Below are 22,115 nucleotides of genomic sequence, written 5' to 3' on the forward strand. Positions count from 1 at the left end.
CTATATAACTTTTCAAATGCGGTTATGACATCCTATGGCTTCTTTTATGACTTTATGTTGCAACGACAACTCAAAGGAGGTTCAAAATGTCATACAAATATAATCGGACGTCGTAACAGCTATCAGAAGGTCATAATAGTTGATCAAGATATTACAAAAGAATACAGGAAGGCTTTGGTGCTGCTGGCTGCTTTACTATACGACTTTCTGATAGCGGTTATAACATCATGTTGTCCATCTATAACTTTTTGTGGCTTCCTTTATGACTTTTCGTCGCAACAACATGTCAAAAAAGATTTAGAATGCCATGCAAACATAATAAGACGTCGTAACAGTCATGCGGAGGTCATGATAGTTGATTAAGATGTCACAGAAAAGCAGAGAAAGACATCGATGTTGCTGACTGCTCTGCAATATGACTTTTCAAGCACGGTTATGACATCCTGTTGCCATTTATGACTTCCTATGGCTTTGTTATTACTTTCTATTGTAACGACAAGTCAAATAAAGTTTAGAAAGTCATAAAAACATAACAGAACATCAGAACAGCAAATAGGAGGCCATAAATATTGATTGAGATGTCGTAGGATGCAGCAGAACGCTTTCGTGTTGCTTGCTACTGGCCTGTATGACTTTCTAATAGTGGTTATGTCTTTTCAATAGCATTTTAATGATATAGGATGTCATCATTTTTATTTTTCATAGCACTAACCTAAAGAAAATAGTTCATTTCAGCTCACCTAATGCATTAATTTCGTTTAACTACTAAAGAAGCTGCTGTAATAAAGGAACTTCAAAGAAAAAAATGAAATCCAACGAAAAAGACAAACTTGATGGGTATGACATGTTGTTTTAAAAAAATTGATGCAGGTCAATGCTAGCAACAACCTCGAACGCATAATGCTCGCTGTAGGAGAAATCTTGGACGATTGAAAGCTCGGACAATAGGAGAACAAAATGAAGAAGAAGAGAGAATAAAAGCATTTGTAATGGCCATGCATGAGAAAAATAGAGGAAAAGAGGATGTTTTGGAGGGAAAGGGCATTTTTATCACTCTAAAATTTCAAAAATTTGATATGATATACATTAACTTCCTAGGATGTGCACCTCCACAAGATCTTGTCTTGTTAAATGCGGTGTGAGACAGCCTAGATGATGGTCATGGATGCATTTTGTTTATACTATGTAGATCAATCGACAGTCGCGGTGTGCTCCACATCATTTTTACTGCACCGTGTATAGTGCATAAAGAATTACTTAGGGAGTATTTGGTTCGCGATCGAAATCAGAATCAAAATGAAAATTGGAATAGTTTAGAATTAGAATTGAAATGATCAAATCCCGCGGAGCGTTTGATTTGTGATCGAAATTAAAATTATAATTAAAATTAAAATAAAAATTTGAATTCATAAATAAAATTAGAAATTAATTTTTATATAAATTAAATTATTTTTATTTTATCTCAAAATTAAAATCAAAATAAAACTCTTTCGATCGGAATAAAAATTTTTGTTTTCGTTCCGATGCCAAACTCCTGCTCTCTCCAACAAAGCACCCCATTAGTAGTATTTTTATTGGGTGGGAGACCGCGGCCCAGGTCAATGTAAAAATTGGATCGGAAGCACCAACCAATCCCCCACCCCATCAGTCTACCGAAACCCTCCAGAAGAACTCTGAGCCAGATGGATCCCCGAAACCCCCTCCTCCTCCTCTTCCTCGCTATCCCCGCCCTCATCTCCCTCTCCTTCGCCACCTCCCCCAGCGCCGACGACCTGGTGGCGGAGCTGGAGACCCTCCGGGCCCAGTCCCCTTCCGGCGTCATCCACCTCGACGACCGCGCTGTCTCCCGCTTCCTCACCTCCACCCCCGTCCCCCGCCCCTACTCCCTCATCATATTCTTCGATGCCTCCCAGCTCCGCTCCAAGCCCGACCTCCACCTCACCCAACTCCGCTCCGAGTTCGCCCTCGTCTCATCCTCCTTCACCGACCACCACGCCTCCTCACCCGCCGCCTCCCTTCGCGTCTTCTTCTGCGACATCGAGTTCCAAGAATCCCAGGCCTCCTTTTCCCTCTTCGGCGTCACCGCCCTCCCCCACGTCCGCTATGTCGGTCCCCACCACCACTCCCCCCGCGACTCCGAATCCATGGACCAGTCCGGCTTCTCTCGCCTCGCCGAGTCCATGGCCGAGTTCGTCGAGGCCAAGACCAAGCTCCCCGTCGGCCCCATCGTCCGCCCTCCCCCGATTTCCCCTCGACAAATCGCCTTCTTGGCCGTCGCCCTCCTGATCTCGGCGCCGTTCCTGATCAAGAGGATCCTCGAGGGGGACACGATGCTACACGACCGCCGGTTCTGGATGGCACTCGCCGTGTTCGTCTACTTCTTCAGCGTCGCCGGCACGATGCACAACATAATCCGCAAGATGCCGATGTTCTTGCAGGACCGCAACGATCCAGATCGGCTCATCTTCTTCTACCAGGGCTCGGGGATGCAGCTCGGTGCGGAGGGGTTCGCGGTGGGGTTTCTCTACACAATCGTCGGGCTGATCGTGGCGTTCGCGACACATGTGCTAGTGAGGCTGAGGAACACGACGGCGCAGAGGGGGGTCATGCTGGTGGTGATGCTGGTGGCTTTCTGGGCGGTGAAGAAGGTGATCCATTTGGATAATTGGAAGACCGGGTACAGCGTGCATGCCTTCTGGCCGACCAGCTGGAGGTGATGAAGATCTGGAGGTTTGAGAGGTTTGGATTTCTCCTTATAGCTCCAGAATACTAAGTTCATTTTGATTTGGGTTCTTTTCCTCTTCTTTTTTAATTTTGCTTGGAATGTTGCAAGCTTAGATCTAGGTCTTTTCTAATTTGCTTGGAATATTGCAAGTTTAGATTTAGGTCTTCACTAATGTGGTTATGAAGTCAATCACAACCTCATATCCTGAGGTTAGTATGAAAAATAATGATTCCATGCATCGTTCATAGTTGAAAGAATGTGAAAGGGTGATAATATCACATTACATGAGGTAGAAGAACTTAACCAATGTATTGCATCTTAAGATGAACTGTTACTAAAAGAGATTAGGCAATGCATATAATAACAATTTCGATGCTCAAAAATATATCTGTCTTGCCAAAACAAGATATAGATCATTCTATAGGAGTTATATTCTTGACCAGAGTAAAATCTGGATCGCTCAGATACCACTCTGATCGTGGTGGTGACACCCAAGTACTATGCACAGCAGATATTGGACAGGATTTTATCTTTCAAATAACAACTAAATGGACAAAGACATGAATATTTGTCATGTATAAATGCATAGATTTATACTATTGAGAGATCAAATCCCGAAGCTTGTAACATTGGTTCTCTTTGGTCTCAAATGAAGCGTGAGAGCTTGCTGAAGTCCTCCAAGAATTAGTAGCAATCCTTTTTGGTCCCTCCTTTGTTCTTCTTTTTTCATCTCTTAATGCTTGTCCTATTGCTCATTTTGGAGAGCTATATGTAGCCTTTTTATATAGGTATAACTAGCTGACTGCCCTTGTGAGTGAGAAAATTTGTTTGCATTGTACACAAGAAGTAAGGATAGGAAAAAAAGAGACATTCTTCTATTGTTGACTTGACTTCTCATCCATCTGATCGCATTGCCAAATGGCCAAGCATGTCATTTGACTAATCTAAGCCAAATATGAAGTATAGAAATACTTAGTATTATTATTAGGTTTACATTAAGGTGAAAAGTTTTTGTTTGCCTCTCATTGGAGCTGGAAGGCTTAGAAAGTAGATCAGTTGGTCCCTTGTCAGAAAAGGAGAATAGTGAATTGGAAGAGAGAAGAATCATAGTGAATTGGAAGTTCTCTTGGTCTGTTTGCACCAATTCAGTCCTCTAGAATTATGGATGTACTGATGTGGAAACTATTGAATTTTGGCAAATACTTGGTTTGCTCCAACTTTTCTTTTCTAAATTGTGGAGGACTGCTTTGTCTCTATTATAAAACACAATGGAAGATAGATGCATCAAAGAAAGTGAAAGGGTTCGTGTGGTTGGTCTTGAAAAACCGAATACATACCAGAGATATCATGGCTAGAAAGGGTTGGTTTATAAGCCATGGTTGTTCCTTATGAGGAGCCGCCCCGCCCCCCTTCTCCCCCCCCCCGCAAAAAAAAGAATCAGCTAACTATCTATCTGTTTGTTGCACTGTTACTAAGGGGTTTTGCTTTGATATTAAAAATTGCCTTGATGCCTTAAGAGAGGATGGCCGGGCTGCTTACAGTCATTGTGGACTTGTTGTCAATATAAGAAAATTCATTCCTCTTTTTGTCAAGCTTGGGACCAGCATCTACTGGCTATTTGTTTGAAACTTTCTTCAGAAGAAGGTGTCAATTGACTCTATGCACTTGAAGGCTTTGTCAAACTTTCAGCTGTGGTTCAATTTATGCTCAAATAAAAGGAAGATTGGGCATCTCTCTTTAGCAAGGAAGATTGATTAATCTTCTTCTTGTAATTTAACTTCTCCCTCCTTGTACCTTCTTCTATTTGTATTTTTTATTTCTTTTTAATAAATTGGGGGAAGGTTTTCCTTCCTCCTTTTTCATTGAAAAAGAAGACTAATATGAGCCGGCAATGAAGTATAGAAATATGTAATGTTACTATATTCGGTTTACACTAAGATAAAAATTAGCCAAATAGTCATCCTTATGTGCCAGTTTGTGTTGCAATTCAGTCTTACATCCCTTTATCCATGAAAGGTCCTGGGGGTGATAAATCACTGCCCAACCGTCCATGACCACTGTGATCATGGCCATAAAGACCTTGGATCAGATTACACACCAGTTACTTAATATTAATATATTAGCCAAGTCATTAGGATATCCAAATCCATTTTAAAACTCTTAAGCCTTCCATCTCGCCGAATGTCAATCAATCTTTAGAGATTGTCAAGACATCAGTGCTTAGAGACCTTGAATTTAATCTTCATCTGGTAAATAATTTGTCGATGATCAAGAATCCTAAGAGGTTGTATGTTAAAGAGGTTAGCTTTTTTCTTACCATGAAACTTTAAATTGTAGAGGCTTTGGCAAAATATTAATCATTCAATCCAACAAGAAAAGGATCTTCAATTTTCGCTGTTTTATGGTACTAAAGTTGGGATCGTTTATGATGGGCATACAATCACTCCATTGATCCATGACAAAGTTCCTGTGGTTAAGATCTTTCCGGTGGTTTTGCAGACAATGATTAATGGTGTACAGCAGATTTGATGACCATTGCCCAAATCTAATGAAAACTCTTTCCCTTTGCGACAAGTATTTTTAGCTGCCCAGGTTTTCTGTTCACTGAATTGCATCAGTTTGCTAGTTTTTTTTCAATTTTTATTTTTTAATTTGTATACTTATCTGCTTTTTCTCTTGTAGTTTTCTCCTTTTCACTTGCGAAAATTCTTAGCTCTGGATTCTTTTTTCCAACGGTAACTTTATTTCCCTGTTTGTCATATTCTAGTGATCGCAAACTAAACTAACATATCCACTAAAAGCTACCGCTAAATTGCTTTATTGAGAAGTTAGTTCTCAATTCTCATGTCACTATAAACACCAATAACTACATTCACTTTCACCAATTAGGCATCAATATAGGCAATCCATAGCTTGAATCTTATATGGTACTGAGCACCATATACTGATTTTAACATTTCTGCAATGACACTGTTCCATATATCTTAAATGCAAAGGTGGCTTCAATGTTGACTTGAATGTCAAGAACAAATTTTGTTGGTTTGAATCATTTCTTGTCATCATATCACTTTCTACAAGAATTTGAATGATATGATTTTATCATATGTTCCATTAACTCTTCTATTAAATATGGCGTACCAGTCTACAATGCATACTGACACTAGAGGTTTTTTAGTCCAATGGGAAATGTCTATGGACATATTCTATAACATGGATTTCAAATTTCAAAACAACTTTTCTTTAATAATTTATAGTTCATTGCTCTATTTTTTTTAATTATTACGTGAAATATCATGTTAGGGCCATGTTATATTTTATTTTTTTATAATATTTGAACAATTTAACCTCAAGAAATTTAATGTATATGTAAATATCTAGTACGGTTGATAAATCCTTCATTCTGTTTAATGAAAACACCCAGTGTGACTGTGGACATGGGGTTATGTGCCTCATGTGAAACTCAAATCTTATAGATACATGATTATGATTCAAGTTAGTTATTTGCTACAGAGACATGATTATATTCATTTTGAAACCAATCTTAAAACTAAATTACTATAGGGTCTCGTGGTAGTTAGAATGTTTAAATGTTGAGAACAGGATCAGATGCTTCACCTAAGTTGGAAGGATCCTGCAGCAAACAATAGCATTTGGTGATTCATTGACCTGTGCTCTGTCTAAATTATGTTAGTGATGTCTTACAGTGCTACAGTTAGAAGGTTCTTTCTCCATAACAATGAGGATTTTAAAAAAAATAAAAAATCTATCTGCATGAAGAATCTATGAGTGAAGTCATGCAGCATGCTTTCCGATTTAGTGAAAATTCAAGAAGAAAGCATGATGAAATGAGCTTTGATGGTCATAATTTGTAAGTTGAAGAGATAATTTTTCTGCTTTTTTCCTTCATCTTTACCTTGGAGGTTTTTGCAAGGGTTCAATCAAATGATAATATATCTGCATGTTTCCTTCGTTATTAGTGATATCCAAAAGGATGATTGGTAAAAGGATATATAATGAATCTGTTGATCCTTGAGAAGTCACTGGACTTGTGTAGCATTCTGGAAACATGTTATATAATTGGCCAGATCTAGCCAATTTCTTCCCTATTTTAGGTGTTGTTCCAGTTGCTACCTCTCTAAGATTGGATCTGCTTGTGCATCAAATTGGATCTGATTTTGCCGTGTTTTTTTCTTTCTTTCCTCTTAGCTATTTGCAGACTTATCATCAGGTCTTTCCCTTTTTGTGGTGGCTTAGTTAAGTCAATGCCATGCATCCTTCTTCATTTCGTAATCCTTCTTCTTTCCTGTGAGCAAGCTATGCTCTGATCCTGTTACCAATGATGACATATCTTCTCCTCAGCCATCTAGTCCATACCTGCATGGAGAACTGGAAACTTCATTCCTCTTGTGTATGTATAGAAACCTAGAATTCTTCTTGCTGCCACTTGTTCAGCATGAAAACAAGGAACATTCGATTCTCTTTCTTGTCATATAATGTATCTATTACCATATCGTTGCATTTCTGCAGGTAGAGAGACAACTTTGCTGGTCCTATTTGCAAATTAGTTTGGAGTCCAGCTGGTAGTTAGAATTATGTGCGAAGTAATATCACTGCCTGTAAAATTCTGCTGGTCCTATTTGCAGATTAGTTTGAAGTCTAGCTGGTAGTTAGAACTATGTGCTAAGTAATATCACTGCCTGTAAAATGCTAGGTAACATGTTTTCATGATATGTTCACTAACATGTCCTTTAACTTCATGTGCTGAGAGTTTGCACATACTAATGGTACAGTTCTCCTGTTCCATAGCAGCTGTGTATGAACACATATTCAGTTGGTGGACCAAGTACTTTTAAATTTGATGACCTATTCTCTTGTATGCTACAAATTTAATCAGTGATTGTTTTAAGTAATATCATTGCAGGATTGTTGTGTTATAGTTCTCACTCTTCCAACTTGTACTCTCAAGATAATTGCATGCTTATACAAGATACCTACATGTGTTAACCAATATTTCATTTTGATTCAAGAGTCGAACTTTCTTTGCTACGAAGAGACAAAATTTGAAATGTGATTCATGTGACACTCAAATTCTTACAATATTTTGCTGACCAATTGCTATGGTGCTTTGATTTTTGTAAATGATATTCAACGCAATAAATTGGTTAATGGTTTCCTATAGGACTTGTATGCTCATTTAGTAGGGAGGTTAAGGATGTATAGGTAATGGTATTGATGTGGGCAGTCCCTGAGTTGCGGGTGAAATCATTTTGTCTACATCAATCTGTAGTTTCATCCTCCAGATAGATGATACCACTTGGCTGTATTCTATTCATACAATTTTCAGGATTTCGACTAACTACTCTGTGAAATGTCTAAATTATCTTTTTTTTTTTTTTTCATATACAGGAATGCAGCTGTCAGTATATATACTGCCTCACTATCCAGCAGCTTTTGAGATGTAAGAACGGGACACGTCTTGGTGAAATTTTAATTGTAGGATTTTATGGTTTAAATGATAAACCCTATTACAGCTGTCTTATTTAGCACACCTTGTGGTGACATTTCAAGTGATGGATTTTGTAGTTTAAATAAGAAAACTTATCACAACTATATTATTTTAGCACATGTTTTGGTGAATTCCAAATTTGGGATTTGTAGTTTCAATGAGAAGGCCATATTACAACTGTCTTATTTTAGCATGCAATAACATATCTATTTTGACAGCAACATTTTTCCCTCTCAAATGAAGTCACCAATTGGTATAAATTGCCTTACATCTGAATATGAGCTGCCATAGATCATTGTATTTCTTTAAAAAACAAGGAAGGTTTTTGTTCTGATCATGTGATTGCTGATAAGGCGAAGGAAGAAGCATGGCCATGGGTGCCCCATATGATGTTTTCTACCAATATTAGAAACATGCAACAACGTGGTAGACAGGCATTTATGCAGCCCATTATGCAATCCATCGTTTGTGAATATTAACTATCTAATATTCTAGTATCGTTTGATGGCACTCAACTGCATCCAGGAAAGTTGGACATTGCAGGTTTTATACAATTTGTAGAATTTATATTTTGGAGCTGCAGTGCCCTCTTTTCTATAAATCTTTGAACTTCCCTACGTTCAAGTTATTTCCTTTGCACTGCATGGCAAATCTCACTCATGTTGCGAGGCATATGATCATTTATGTGGAGCATGTGCTGGACTCTTGTCGGCTGCCAACCTATTCAGGTTTCTTGCGCTACATTAGGCATTTATTTTTTTATTATTTTTTAGGAAATCAGGAGCTCGTGTATGAAGGCAAACGTGCCCTCGACCGGGAAGGGCATTACAGAAAAGTGAGTTGCATGAGGATATGCGAGGAAACTCTTTCTCGGCAATTATATTGTAGCTTTTAGCCATTCTTGGTTACATGCTATTTGTTTAACTAAACACCATCTGATCAGCCGACTCTTCTTTATGATCAATCCTTTTAACCGGAAAAGATGAAGTTATGTCTCTTTGGGCACATGGCTCCAACCAAGGTTGTAAAGGCATTGCTAAACCTCATGGACGGTACTGCTATGGTTCTTAAGAAGTCGACATTTCTGTTAACAGTTGGATTGGCATAGCAACTTTAAGCACCGTAAGAAAGCTTATATGAAAACAAATATTTATGAAAACAAAAGTTAGTACATAGAGTATGTTTGTTTCGCAAACAGTATTGGAATCGGAATCAGAATGGATTATAATGATTATATCTTTAACTAGTTTGATTCATGAACAAAATCGGAACGAGATTTGAATACTAGAAGAGAGTAGGAAGTGAGTTTGAAGGATTAGAGTACTCACATTCCTTTCTGGAATCAAAAGAGAAATGAGACCTTCCCCAACTAAATCTTTGGAAAGAAAGTTACTTATTTCCATTCTAAAGTCCAGCTTCCTCCAACCAAACATATCCCTGATATTCAGCAAACTAATATCATGTCTCAATGTTTCAAGTAACCCAGTTGAGAAAAGACCGAAATACCGAGCAGCTGTTGCTAAAGATGGACAAACCCATTAACAATGAAATTAAAGAACAAGAATGATTATATTAGAAGACGCAACTTGGTGTAGGGATCAGCTACCGTGCTGAACTGAGTAAGCTGCCAGGCTACTCCAGGGATCTTCACAAATCAGTTACAAAATCACTTCAAACTAAATGGAAAAAATGAAAGCACAATGCAATTGTGCTGAGATTTCGGGAGAAAAAAAAAGTTTATCCCCATATTCCCTGAAGTTAAAACAAAAGCTGTGATAGACATAGTATGCATTATCATAAGTCAGATACTAGCCATTTATCATCTTACATGTCATCATCCATGTTTCTAGCAATGAAACACATGATGTACCTCCATGTCATTCAGATAGTTCCTAATTATTGACAGATAATACTATTTTTTATGTGCACTGTGTCCTCTTTTCAATTCTTTATACCAAGAAATGAATGTTTGTTTCCTATATTAATTGATGTAATCATCAAAAAAACATCAAAACAAATTTTTTTCTGCATAAATTGGAGTATATAGTTAAATAATACAGAGACATAAGATGATACGAGAGTTAAACAAGGCAATGTATATTTCGCAGGCTCACCATGAGTCTGTTGTTGACTGAATATCTTCAATCCAGCTGCACCCTGGCTTTTTTGCCACTCCATTCCTTTGCATCCGGTCCCTTAGACTTGATGCTTCTTCCCACTTACCATCAGCAGCAATTATATTGGATAAGAGAACATATATTGTTGGATTCTCTGGTTCGGTTTCCAGAAGAAACTTAGCAGCAATTCTTCCCAGCCTTGCATTACCATGAGTGCTACAAGCGCTAAGCAATGCCCACCAGATGTGAGAATCAACTCTGCAAGGCATACTGTTTATTAGTCTTTCTGCCTCCTCTAGATACCCTGCTCGGCCTAAAAGATCAATAATACAAGAGTAGTGATCTACTCCAGGCTCTATCCCATAGTCTTGAACCATAGAAGTGAAGATAACACGGCCCTCTTCAACCAAACCAGCATGGCTACAAGCAGAAAGAACAGAAGTAAAGGTGGCATTATCAGGTATAATTCCTGATTTTTGCATCATTTTAAAGTAGTGAATGGCTTCATGTCCATCTCCATTCTGTGCATAAGCAGAAATTATGACATTCCAAGAAACAATATCTCTTTGCAACATCCCATCAAAAACTTTAGAACCGTAATCCAATTCCCCACACTTTCCATACATTGTAACAAGGGAGTTCATTAATAATGTGTCACACTTGGTAACATCTCTAAGAATGTAAGCATGAACCTCCTTTCCATGTTTACGAGCTGGCATGGTGGCACAAGTGCTTAACACAGTGCTCAAAGTGTAGGAATTTGGCATTAATCTTGACTTAATTAGGGCTGAAAATATTTCTAGGCTCCTTACTGGAAACCCACTCAGCACATATCCTGATATAATTGAATTCCAGGAGATTATATTCCTGGATGGCATCTCGTTAAAGACTGATAAGAACTTGCAATCTCTCCACATTTGGCATATGCTGATATTATGGCATTACAATCTTCAGTACTTGTGATGAAGCCATTCTTAATGACTAGTGCTTGAATCATCTTGACATCGGCTGCAATCCTCGAGCAAGCTAATAAGCTCCCGTAGGTGAACTCATCTGGCTCAATTCCAGCCTTCTGCATTTGATGATATACTCCAACAGCCGGCTCATAACATTCTCCTGACTATAACCTGTAATTAAAGCATTCCATGAAACAATATCCTTCTCATGGATCATCTCAAAAGCTTGTTCAGCACTGACTAGATCTCCACAGTTGGAATACATAGTTACCACAGCATTAGCTACTAAAACAGAATCTTCAAGACCCATTCTAATGACCTGAGCATGGACTTGAGTCCCGATTTCCCTCGACAAACAAGCACTTAAAACACTTGCGAAGGTCAATTCAGTTGGCAACAAAAACTTTCTTTCTTCATCTCTTTAAATACCATTAAAGCCTCCACATCTCTTCCCAACCTCACCAACCCTGCTATAAGAGCATTATAAGTGATCTCATCACGTACCATGGCTTCTCCAAACACCTCCCAAGCATCCATAACCAAACCGCAATCAAAATACATTGTTACGAGAGCATTGATCACTGAAACCCTGAGCTCCAAAATCCCAGTTTTTATAACCATCGAATGCAACTGCCTCCCCAGACTCACCAGCTCTGGCGAACCACACAACCCATGACGCTAGCAAAGGTGTACTTGTCAAGCCCGACACCCAATCGGTGCATTCTGAGAAACATTTTAAGAGCAAACTCTTCGTAGCCATGATGAACAAAGCCCGTTATCATGGCGTTCCACGCTGCGGTGTTTCTTTTGGGCATTCCATCGAACAGCTGGACAGCCTCCTGAAACGACCGGCCTTGGCGTATGCCGATATAAGAGTGGTATAAGAGTAGACGTCGGGGTTGGGAATGGCGCCGAACAGGTGGCGAGTGGGGTCGGGACCGTGGATGTTGGCGTAGAAGGAGAGAAGGGAGTTGGCGACGTGGGTGAAGGAGAGGAGGGCGGAGCGGAGGGCGAGGGAGTGGAGCTGGGCACCGCGGTGGCGGCGCGGAGGCGGGCGCAAGCGGCGAGGGCGGACGCGAGGGAGTAGTGGTCGGGGGAAATGTCGTAGGAGGCGTGGATATGGGAGAAGAGGCAGAGGGCTTGGGAGCAGCGGTGGGAGCGGGTGAGTTTGGAGAGGAGTGCGTTGAGGGTGATGAGGAGTTGGGTGGGATTTTGAGTTAGATTACTGGGAAGGGTAGCAAGCATTGGAATGAGCATGTTGGACACTTCATCAACTGAAAAAATTGTTAGGACAGAACTTCTTCCTGGAGCAATGTTATATGGACACCAAGGTTATCATCTGGACTAAAATATCACCTGGCATAGACTCTTAGTGAGAACCTTATTGAATATAATGAAAATATTGACCTTATAATAATATATTCATTTTATTTTGTTATCTTATTATGGATTATTAGTTATTAATTATTAATGTATCCGAGAATTTTCCAATATCTAGATTGGCATCTTTGCTTAGACGGCTATTTCTTGACTATGTTCATCAACACTAAGATACACCGATATTTCTTTCTATATCAGCATTATTCATCCATTGAATAATTGAGATATTTTTTTTTTTGGTAACAGAGATAAAATTTTTAGAAGAACGAGATAGGCACTAAAAAAAGAAGAATTATTCCAAAAACACCTCGGATCGCCAATGGGAATGTTATGATGTTAAAACTTCCTTTCATTAGTGAAATTTTTAAATTTCAGTATTTTGCTACTAAAGGAGAATGTTATGTTTTTATTTCTTTTACTCAACAATCTCAACTAATTTACATATGCTAGTATTGACTCATAGCTAAATGTATGATACCCAACTATAAACTGGAAAAGGTTGCTATATTGTAGGATCACTTGGAGCAACAATATTTACTTGGTACCCATTCACATAAGGATATCAGCGTGAGGCTGCTATCAATTATATTACTTTTAAGGCAACACCTAACAAATTGTAAAATGACAATTAATTTTATTCTATTTCTATGAAAAAAACTAAGGAAAAACTGAATATCTAGTATAATATTAGCATACAAACGAGTAATTTCTTTCCACAAATTAGTAAATTTGGTTTCCAGAAAAATATGAATGAATCCACTCTCATCCCTTGAAAATTGTATTTTGAATATGGAAAGATTCATCTAATAAACAAGTAGATAAAAGGATTTGTTTAAAAGTATTAAAAAAAGAAAACCATAACCACAGCTCTCTAGCCTTTTCCCACCTTGACTTTATAAATCCTCATTCATCAAAAATTCCTGTTTGGAACATCTCTGATGTCATTCTACAGAGAAAGTGCTTGCATTCGAGTGTGCAAATACTATGCATTTATTGACATATTTTTAAGACCATTATTAACCGGATGTCAACTCTGTCTTCTTCATCAGGACTTCCGGCTTGCTATAGCAGTGTTTTTAAAAAAAAATAGTAAATTTGAAATTTAATATCAAAGGGATACAATATAATGTTTCATAAATAAAGAAAAAAGAAAAATACGTATATTGTATAAGCTTGAAATTTGACATGTGCTTCAAACATTCTCACAGATATTCCTTTCTAGTAGAAATTGACATTAGAGTGAAGGTAAGCTATGACTTGTGAGATATATATATATATATATATATTTCTTCCCCTTAATCCAAGAGGAAAAACCATTTATAGTTATACTTTTAAATCTCATCCAGAAACATTTTAGCAAGAACTCCAGAACCTGTTAATCCTTGACGTGGTGTCATACTTGTAAGGCATAAGCCAACAAATTCTGCAGCAAATATTCAATTCTATGATTCGTAACTTGGTATTTCTAGCAGTTAGCAAGAGCTCTGTATCCTTGCTATTTTCACATGCTATCAGTTAGGACAGCCATAATTGTTCTTACCAGAGGGGAAAAAGGAATATTTGTAAACATCTATCCTATTGAACATTCCTTCATCAATATCTGTTGGCAGTAACTAGTATATCTATTTTGAGGTGTTGGATGACAGTGTAGTGGAATTTGCAGGTTGAACAAATACAGAGCACACGAATTTTGCATCATGGAACAGCTAGATTATGCTAAGAAAAAAAAAACAGAAGCATTATTTTTGACAAAAACATGTCAAAAGCATTTGATTTTCAGGTATAGTGACCCATGATACGACTGGATTCAAACCAGCTACTCAACTGAGGTAAGAGCTCAACATAGCAAGAGTATTCCAATTTGAGGTGAAAACAAGGCCAAAACTGTCTTCCACAAGTTCTCATGCCAAAATATTCATATCTTACATAATTTACAATTCAAGTGCTTTGCTGAATAGCTGGGATCATGTCCTGGCATTATTCATTCTAGTAAATTAAAGTTTTCATGATTTCTGGTGCAACAATCGACATAAACATTAAGTTTATGCCATCATTCTAGTTTCAGTTTTTTGGAAACTACTACATTGACAATTCTCATCCCAAGAGACCTGTAAAAGAGCAAAAAGTGCACTTTCTAATGTTTCTTGCAACTCTCATCCAAATTCCTCTAGTCCATGCCTCTGCTTTTAAATCCTTCAGCTTCATAGCACTCAACTGAGTATTTCAATCTACATTCAAACGGAGTTTCAAAGAAGGGAAAAAAAATGATATTCTAGGTGTGATGGACATTTCAGCCAGTAGCTATTCTCAGCTCAATCAGTTCAAGTATGAATAAGAATTCTTCTGTCAAGTATTTCTCAGAAGTCATGCCCAAGGCCATTCACATGAAAAACACACCCTTGTCCATTAAAATCCAATGCGCTACAGTTAAAAGAACCGTTTTTCCAGCAAATCAGTGTATTGTGAAATGCACCCCCCACTTGCACTTAATCCAACTTCGATCCAAATATCCCGAAAGAAACCAGCAAATGTGGAAAATCGTCTTGATCCTGAAACTCCCTTCTTACTTGATTTATGAATGGAAATTAATTACAAATTAATGAACTTTATTACACAAATCGAGAAATTAGATGCTTGTAGTGGCATCATAGGCTTAAGCCCCACCTTCAGCATCTCATCATGAAGATTCATGGCCTTCCTCATCTCCTTTTCACGACAAAGTGCGGTTATCATAATTACAAAACTATGACTACTTAACACATTTTCTCTCGCATATAGTCAAAAACTTGATGGTTTGTTCAATCCTCCTTCCCTCAAACAATGCTTTAAGAAGTAAGTGATAAGATTTTACATCGAAACATCCACCTAATTTCTTCATCTTCATGCAGTCCAATCACAGAATCAAGAAGCCCTTGCTGCAATAATGCTCCACAAAGTGCAACAACAAGAAGCATCAAGCGAAATACCCTTCTCAAGAGCAAGATCCAAAAGCTCACTAGCTTCTTTCCACCTACCTTACTACACTGAGCAGCTATGTACTTCGAAAGGTCAGCAACATTAGGCACAAAACCACCTCCTCCAATCACATCCCTGAGTACTCCATCGACGTCCTCCGATGGCTCTCCCTTACAAATCCCACTCAGGAACTCAACGCAGCATTTGGGATTCACTGAAACACCCTCTTTTGACATAACCTATACATTCTCATCGCTTCTTCCACTCTTCCTTCCTTGGATAATGCCCTCAGCATACACAAGTATAAATCCTTCTCCAATTTAATCTTTTTCTCCTGAGCTCTCTCAAAGAACATCTCTGCTGCATATGTCTTCCCCTGCACACAAAGCCTTCTGATAACCCAATCATAATCCAAGACCGGGACGGTCGGCAACAATTCTCTCACCACCATTTCTCTCAGCATCGAATCGATGACTCCAACATCCCCAAATTTACATCCACCATCAAGAATCGAGCTATAAGTACCAAAGCTCGGCCTCAGGTTCCCCTTATACATCTCATTCAATAGGCCAATGGCAGCTCCAAACTCCCTTCTCCTACAGTAACAGTCTATAACCAAATCATAAGCCGAGGAACCGCAATAACCCAAACGCAGCAACCCAACAACCCTCTCAAGCTTCCCTTCCTTGCAAAGAAGCTTAGCAAGAAGAGCCCACGTTTTAGAATCCGGCAAAGTCCCAGTCCTGACGACGGCAGCATAATAACACCACGCTGTTCGGATCCTATCGGCAGAGGACAATGCATCGAGCAGCGCATTGCAGCCGCTGGTCGACGCCTGACACCCCAAAACCCTAATTTTTCTAAAAATTTCCAAGCCATTCACAATGGATCCCAGATTAGCATAAGATTCAAGAACGAAACTGAGAACCCTAGATTGGGAACCTGAGAGGTGGAGGCGCGGAGAATGGACTCGAGCACCGCTGAAAAGGCTCCGATCGGAGAAGCGGATCGAGGAGGTGCTTCGCGGGATAGAGGATGTCGGAATCGACGAGGATTTGGACCATCTTGGAGAGGGATCGAAGGTCGGGGTGGAACCCTAGGTTGGATTTGGCCCAATTGAAGAAGCGGAGGGAGATCTCGGGCTGGGATTGGGTTCCGGTGAGGATTTGGAGGAAGAGATTGGAGGCGAGGGGGGTGGGGAGAGAGGGTTTGGATCGGAGGAGAGGGGTCCAGTCCTTGCGCTGGAGGAGGAGGGAGGAGATTTGGGAGGCGAGGGCTCGCTGGCGGAATTGGTTGCGCCATTTGAGGGAGGTCGGGAGAGTGGAGACGGCGGAGGTGAGGGGTCTGACGAGCATTTGACGCGGGAAAGATGTAGCTGCCTTCCATCGGAAAGCACAAGGAATGGTAACAATAAGATGGTTTCCAGTAGCCTTAACATTTTTTGTGAATTAACACGCTAGCTGTTATATAATTAATATTTTGTCAGAACATGATGTTTGATATGTTCATTGTTCATCTAATAATATCATTTTTATAATCAGATTATAAGACTGGCTTAAAAATATTTTTTTAAGAAGTTTTAAAGAAAAAACATCATTATATTTCATTATTAATTTTTGTTTTCTTATTATAATAACAGCTACAACTACTAATACATTATTTCCAAATATAATAGACCGAAGCTAAGTAAATAAGAGTTAGGGCATTGTTATTTGGGAAACAGAACATATAATGAGCAATGCTAGTTGTGAGAGGGTATTAACTTGGTGAAGCTTTACACATCTCTCAAAAATTTACTCTTAATAGATATTCATATTTTTATTGTATATATAATAATAAATCTAGAGACAACATATAAATTCTTATATTTTTTGAAAATTATGGTCATTCTTATGTGCATGATTGATAGAGTAGATTATGATTATCATCACTGGATGTTTGTGACTAATGACTGCCTCAAGATTTGCATGTGTTCTACTCTTTTAAATTTATGAACCGCTCTCATATAACAAAGAATAAATTAGTTGTTAGGAGAACTTAAAATATTTATCTTAATCAATCTATGAGCATTTTAATATCTCTCTTAAGGATCTATTAGCGAGTATTTAGAATGGTAGGGGTCTCTATGTGTCTATTTCTCACAATTATTAGTTGTCACCAATCCTAACCTCCACCTAAGAGAACTCCTTTTCATCTCCTTTTTATCTACAATTAGAGAACCCCGCCCATGGTGGTGTCCAGGCCTCCTTGTTTTATGTAAGTGGGTTGGGATCTGGGAAACGAGATGACATCGCACTGCACTCTGCAGAGGCTGTGCAGTGGTCGCACTTGAGACGTGACATGAAATAAGTTGGGACTGTAGATGATTTGGGTTCAGATTTAAAATTTTGATAGGATTTCAATCAAAAAAAAAAAAAGGAAAAGAATTGATAGGTATAGCAAGGTGAAAAGTGGCAGGCCTAATTTTTCTATACCCTCACTTTTTTCTTCTATGCTACACAAGACTGTAGAGAGATTTTTTAAATTTCTCCTTGTCCTTAGGAGGCAAAATTTGATGGAAGTATAAATTTTCAACCACTAAGATATTTTACTGATATACCAACAAGCAATTTTAATTGTTATACTACTACAATTTCAAGTGGGTGAAGCACTCATTGTCATTTTGATAATCCAATCTGATTGGTATTATTATATAGAAGAATGAATTTAAGTGCCTGGACTGTTAATGTAAATCGTAGGTAGGCTATAAGTGATTACATGAAGTAGGAAAAAATTTTTGTTTAAAGCTTAAAATGGGAACAAATAAAAGAAATCCCAGTAAAACATTCAAAGGATCGAATACCTCACAGATCTTTATATACTTCAAATTGCATAATTCATCCATCTATGTAGATTTCAAAGCAATCATTTTATGATCTGATGGTGGATTCATGCTAACTAGGTAGGGTGGAAGCCCAGCTGAGAATTAGATCGAGAAGTCCAAATCTCTTTTATCAAAACAAGACATAACAAAAGACTTTAACAAGTCAACAAACAGGCACCCTCAAAGTGATAGCATAGCCCAAGTACAGATAGAAACGCCCATAAAGACAAAATGCAATCATGGACTCTTTAATCACTGAGTGAGCTACCAACCTGGCCCAGTTAAAAGCTCTCTGAAGTCTAAATCAAGCTCCAAAATTGAACTTTGTCCAATCTTTTTTCTAAAATAAACTGGGCGTCACCTTGCTTGGTAAGTGCTCGATGTTGACTAGTAATATGGGTTTAGATTGCAGAATCTGGATTATTCGGTAGTTGAATTAATACGCCTTGTTGGATTGGCATGATAGCTTCCTTTGGGTCTGGCGGCCTAAGGGTGCTTACCGTCTTTTGGCAAGGATGCCCTGAGCTGGCAATCGAGCTTGTTTGGATGCTAAAATAAGTAACTCAGACGCCCAAATAGATAAACTCATTCATCCACTAAAACCTCTGATCTAGTGTCCAAAAAAAAATAGGAATTATTGATCACTTTGGAACGTGACTTGCACTATAAAAATTTTTGATACCGTGCTTTGCATCACTGCACCAATAATTAAAAATCTTGCTCATCTCACTTTTGACACACTCTTCGTGGTTGCCTGTTTCCGATTGATTCTCTACATAACTCATTAAGCATCCAAACATGTCGAGATATTAAAACATTTCCAAGCATTTCTTACCACAAGAAGATTTTGAAGTTGTAGCATGTTGAATAAGCTTTTAATTCGTATGATTGGGCATGATTTTCACTATATCAGTAAGAAATTACCAACCTATGCTTGTGGGTGTACTGATGCTAAGCATAATGGAGCTTGGATCTGATTCAGCTTGGTTTAAAATTAATTTTAAACTTTAGATCGTGATTAGTTTATTTAGTATTATGTTGAATTTGGTTGGAGCTTAATTTTGAAATAGGCTGAACATGAGTCTAATTTATCAACTAGATAGAATTGAAAATCAATTCGATAGCAAACCACTGCACAAGCTTGCATTATAATTGGATTCAAACTTGGTTTAACTTGCTGTGAAACAAGATTCAGGCCCAACTTTACATTTATTCAATTTGACAAAAGTATAACCATTCGAGCTTTCTTGAGCTAAGCTTGATCAAGTTTGATCAAGTTTTTAGATTTAACATAATCACATGATCCATCCAATATTTTCTAATATATATATATATATATTATAATAATATATATATATAATAATATAACTCCCTGATCGAATGTAAAAAATTTAAATTTTAACAAATAAATCATTATCAAAATATAAATATAAAATATTTTAAAATAATAAAATTATTTATTTATTAATAAAAAATTATTAAGAATTACATATCATACATATAGCAAATATTAAATTAAAATATATATTTTCAAAAATGAAAATATAATTATCTCAAATTCAAACTTCAAAGGAGACATTATAATTCACTCTATTTTCCATATGACTTCATTAAAAAATTAAAGTATTGGTAAAAATTTTTTAATAAGAAAGAAAGAAGCCGGATTTTACAATAATGAGAAAAGCATATCATCAAAAAAGAAAAGGCATATTATTAACATCCAATTAAGAAAAGGCATATCACTAACAACCAGCTGAGTAGCATATTATTAACAACAAGGAACCGGCAGCAAAGACCAGAACAGACGTTTACACTTCTTTGCACTCCTCAGATAACAAAACAAAACAACAGCCCACCATGCCATCCACAGCCCCACAACCTCTCCCTCACTCTCAGTGATATATTATTCCCTTCACATCATTTCTTCAGAACAAACTCCATCTAAGCATCCACCACATCTCCACCGTCCGATGAGGCCAACACTCCCGGATGCACCTGCTCCGTTCCGATGGTCCCGTCCAACGCGTTCGGCCTCCCCAGAGCCTTCAACGCCAGATGCGCCTTCTGCCCCGATATCATCATCGCCCCAAAAGTCGGTCCCTGCAACGCCCAAACATCCACTCTCACCTTCAGTAACCAAAAAAATCCAAAAACAAACGAACAAAGAGAAAATGATCAAATAGATGGATTTTTTTTTTTTTTTTTTACCATTCTTGGGGGCCGTCGATCTCGGCGACCTCCATGCCGGTAACGATCATCCCGGGGACGATCTCCCTGGTGAGGCGGACGATCGCGTCCTCCGCCGAGTTCATGTCGAGCGCCTTCATACCCGGGACCGAGTCGATCATCCCGATGTCCTTCAACCGCTTCACTCCCGTAGCTCCGAACGGGCCATCATGCCCGCAGGAGCTCACCACCACCTTGGACTCCATCACGTTCGGATCCATACACGACTGGGTGTCGTGGTTCATCGACACCAGAGCCCAGTTGGTGACCCACTCCGCCGACCCTCCCCTCCTTCACGATCAGGTCCTCCGCCGCCACCGCGTTGAAGAGCTTGACGTTGGGGCGGGCGAGGAGGCGGCTCATGATGGTGGAGGTGAACAGCGCCGCGTGCTTGATGACCACGTACGAGTCCTGCTCATCGTAGGGGACGCCGAGCTCGTCGAGGAAGAGTGGGCGGGCTTCCGGACCACCATGGCAGAGAAGAGCTGGCCGCCAAGCCAGGCGCCGCCGGGGGAGACGGACTGCTCCACGATGGCGACTTGGACGGAGGCGTCCTTCGAGAGCTCGTAAGCGCAGGAGAGCCCGCGGAGCCGGCCCCGATGACGACGACGTCGGTGTCGGCGTGGGTGATCATGTCCGTCATGTAGCGCCGGGTCATCTCGCGGGAGACGATCGACTCCTTGATGGGGTCGAAGCGGATGGAGTTGAGGTCGTACTTGGGGGGCGGCGGAGGCGGAGATGAAGAGGCTGCGTGAATTCGGGAGCGGCCGGCTGCAGCGCGGAGACGCGGGGGGAGGGCGAGGCCGTGGAAGGAGGAGTGGTGGTGGTGGTGGTCGAGGAGGGGTCTTGGGCTTGGAGGCTAGGGAGGAGGTAGCCATGGTCGCCATTTTTTTAAGGAGACTGAGGGTTTCGAAGCTTTTAGGAGGAGATCAGGGATGGGAGAAGAGAAGGCGATGGAGGGATTTAAGTAGAAGGCGAGGCGGTGGGAGGAAAAATCTGTGGGAGAAGGACACGTGTAGAAAGATAGGGGATGAGAGGCTGTGCATGATGGAGATTTTTTTTTGGATTTATTTGGATTTAATAATCGAATTGTTTGAGGTTAAAATGTATTGTATTAGATTAATTGTGCGAATTAAACTGTTCTTGTTTCGATTTAATTTATTAGCTAACTAATTTGGGAAGATATTTGTGAGGGGACCGTTTCTTGCGTTCCCTGTACCGTTTGATGGATGTAGTCACCGGACCTGTACGTGTACCTCCATCATTGCATTTTGCAATGAACCCTGCATGAATGCATATCTCCAGCATGGTCCATCAGCCCCTCCACATGTGAGGTGTAACAGAAGCCTGCTTGTTTCAATGAATCAAGCAAACATTCCATATTTTA

General features: G+C 39.3%; 3 protein-coding genes and 1 pseudogene across 4 annotated transcripts; 1 reads left to right on the forward strand and 3 right to left on the reverse strand.

Moving 5' to 3' along the window:
- Positions 1-1,580: 1,580 nt before the first annotated feature.
- On the forward strand, positions 1,581-8,362 carry LOC105046901 (probable dolichyl-diphosphooligosaccharide--protein glycosyltransferase subunit 3). 2 transcript variants are annotated; one of them, XM_073259425.1, is made up of 2 exons: positions 1,581-2,730; positions 8,132-8,362. In XM_073259425.1, exon 1 carries the CDS (start codon positions 1,683-1,685, stop codon positions 2,715-2,717), a length of 1,035 nt encoding a protein of 344 aa, XP_073115526.1. In that variant the 5' UTR covers positions 1,581-1,682; the 3' UTR covers positions 2,718-2,730; positions 8,132-8,362. The 2 variants fall into 2 exon arrangements, with proteins under 2 accessions (XP_073115526.1, XP_073115525.1); XM_073259424.1 differs by having other exon boundaries at positions 1,584-2,739.
- Positions 8,363-10,341: 1,979 nt separating this feature from the next.
- Positions 10,342-12,561, reverse strand: LOC140858775 (pentatricopeptide repeat-containing protein At3g49740-like). Its single transcript, XM_073260069.1, has 5 exons — positions 12,244-12,561; positions 11,953-12,143; positions 11,734-11,893; positions 11,476-11,623; positions 10,342-11,183 (listed from the first exon to the last, which is right to left on the reverse strand). The coding sequence occupies exons 1-5, from the start codon at positions 12,559-12,561 to the stop codon at positions 10,342-10,344; spliced, it is 1,659 nt and encodes a 552-aa protein (XP_073116170.1).
- A 2,948-nt stretch (positions 12,562-15,509) lies between these two features.
- On the reverse strand, positions 15,510-16,994 carry LOC140858776 (pentatricopeptide repeat-containing protein At4g21170-like). Its single transcript, XM_073260070.1, has 3 exons — positions 16,582-16,994; positions 15,905-16,499; positions 15,510-15,809 (listed from the first exon to the last, which is right to left on the reverse strand). The coding sequence occupies exons 1-3, from the start codon at positions 16,992-16,994 to the stop codon at positions 15,510-15,512; spliced, it is 1,308 nt and encodes a 435-aa protein (XP_073116171.1).
- Positions 16,995-20,190: 3,196 nt separating this feature from the next.
- LOC140858554 (thiamine thiazole synthase, chloroplastic-like) lies at positions 20,191-21,630 on the reverse strand (annotated as a pseudogene).
- Between the last annotated feature and the right edge of the window lie 485 nt (positions 21,631-22,115).

This window comes from Elaeis guineensis, chromosome 6 (assembly GCF_000442705.2).
Source record: "Elaeis guineensis isolate ETL-2024a chromosome 6, EG11, whole genome shotgun sequence".
Lineage (NCBI taxonomy): Eukaryota > Viridiplantae > Streptophyta > Magnoliopsida > Arecales > Arecaceae > Elaeis > Elaeis guineensis.

What these genes read in the sequence shown, in the direction of transcription:
- LOC105046901 (XM_073259425.1), top strand. Translation starts at nt 1,683, where the DNA reads ATGGATCCCCGAAACCCCCTCCTCCTCCTCTTCCTCGCTATCCCCGCC.
- LOC140858775 (XM_073260069.1), bottom strand. Translation starts at nt 12,561, where the DNA reads ATGCTCATTCCAATGCTTGCTACCCTTCCCAGTAATCTAACTCAAAAT. An exon ending in CTTCTACGCCAACATCCACG is followed by an intron (nt 12,144 to 12,243) that starts GTCCCGACCCCA and finishes CGGTCGTTTCAG; the next exon opens with GAGGCTGTCCAGCTGTTCGA. An exon ending in GAGATGTGGAGGCTTTAATG is followed by an intron (nt 11,624 to 11,733) that starts GTATTTAAAGAG and finishes GTCCATGCTCAG; the next exon opens with GTCATTAGAATGGGTCTTGA.
- LOC140858776 (XM_073260070.1), bottom strand. Translation starts at nt 16,994, where the DNA reads ATGCTCGTCAGACCCCTCACCTCCGCCGTCTCCACTCTCCCGACCTCC. An exon ending in TCCGCGCCTCCACCTCTCAG is followed by an intron (nt 16,500 to 16,581) that starts GTTCCCAATCTA and finishes GGAAATTTTTAG; the next exon opens with AAAAATTAGGGTTTTGGGGT. An exon ending in CATTATCCAAGGAAGGAAGA is followed by an intron (nt 15,810 to 15,904) that starts GTGGAAGAAGCG and finishes GGGATTTGTAAG; the next exon opens with GGAGAGCCATCGGAGGACGT.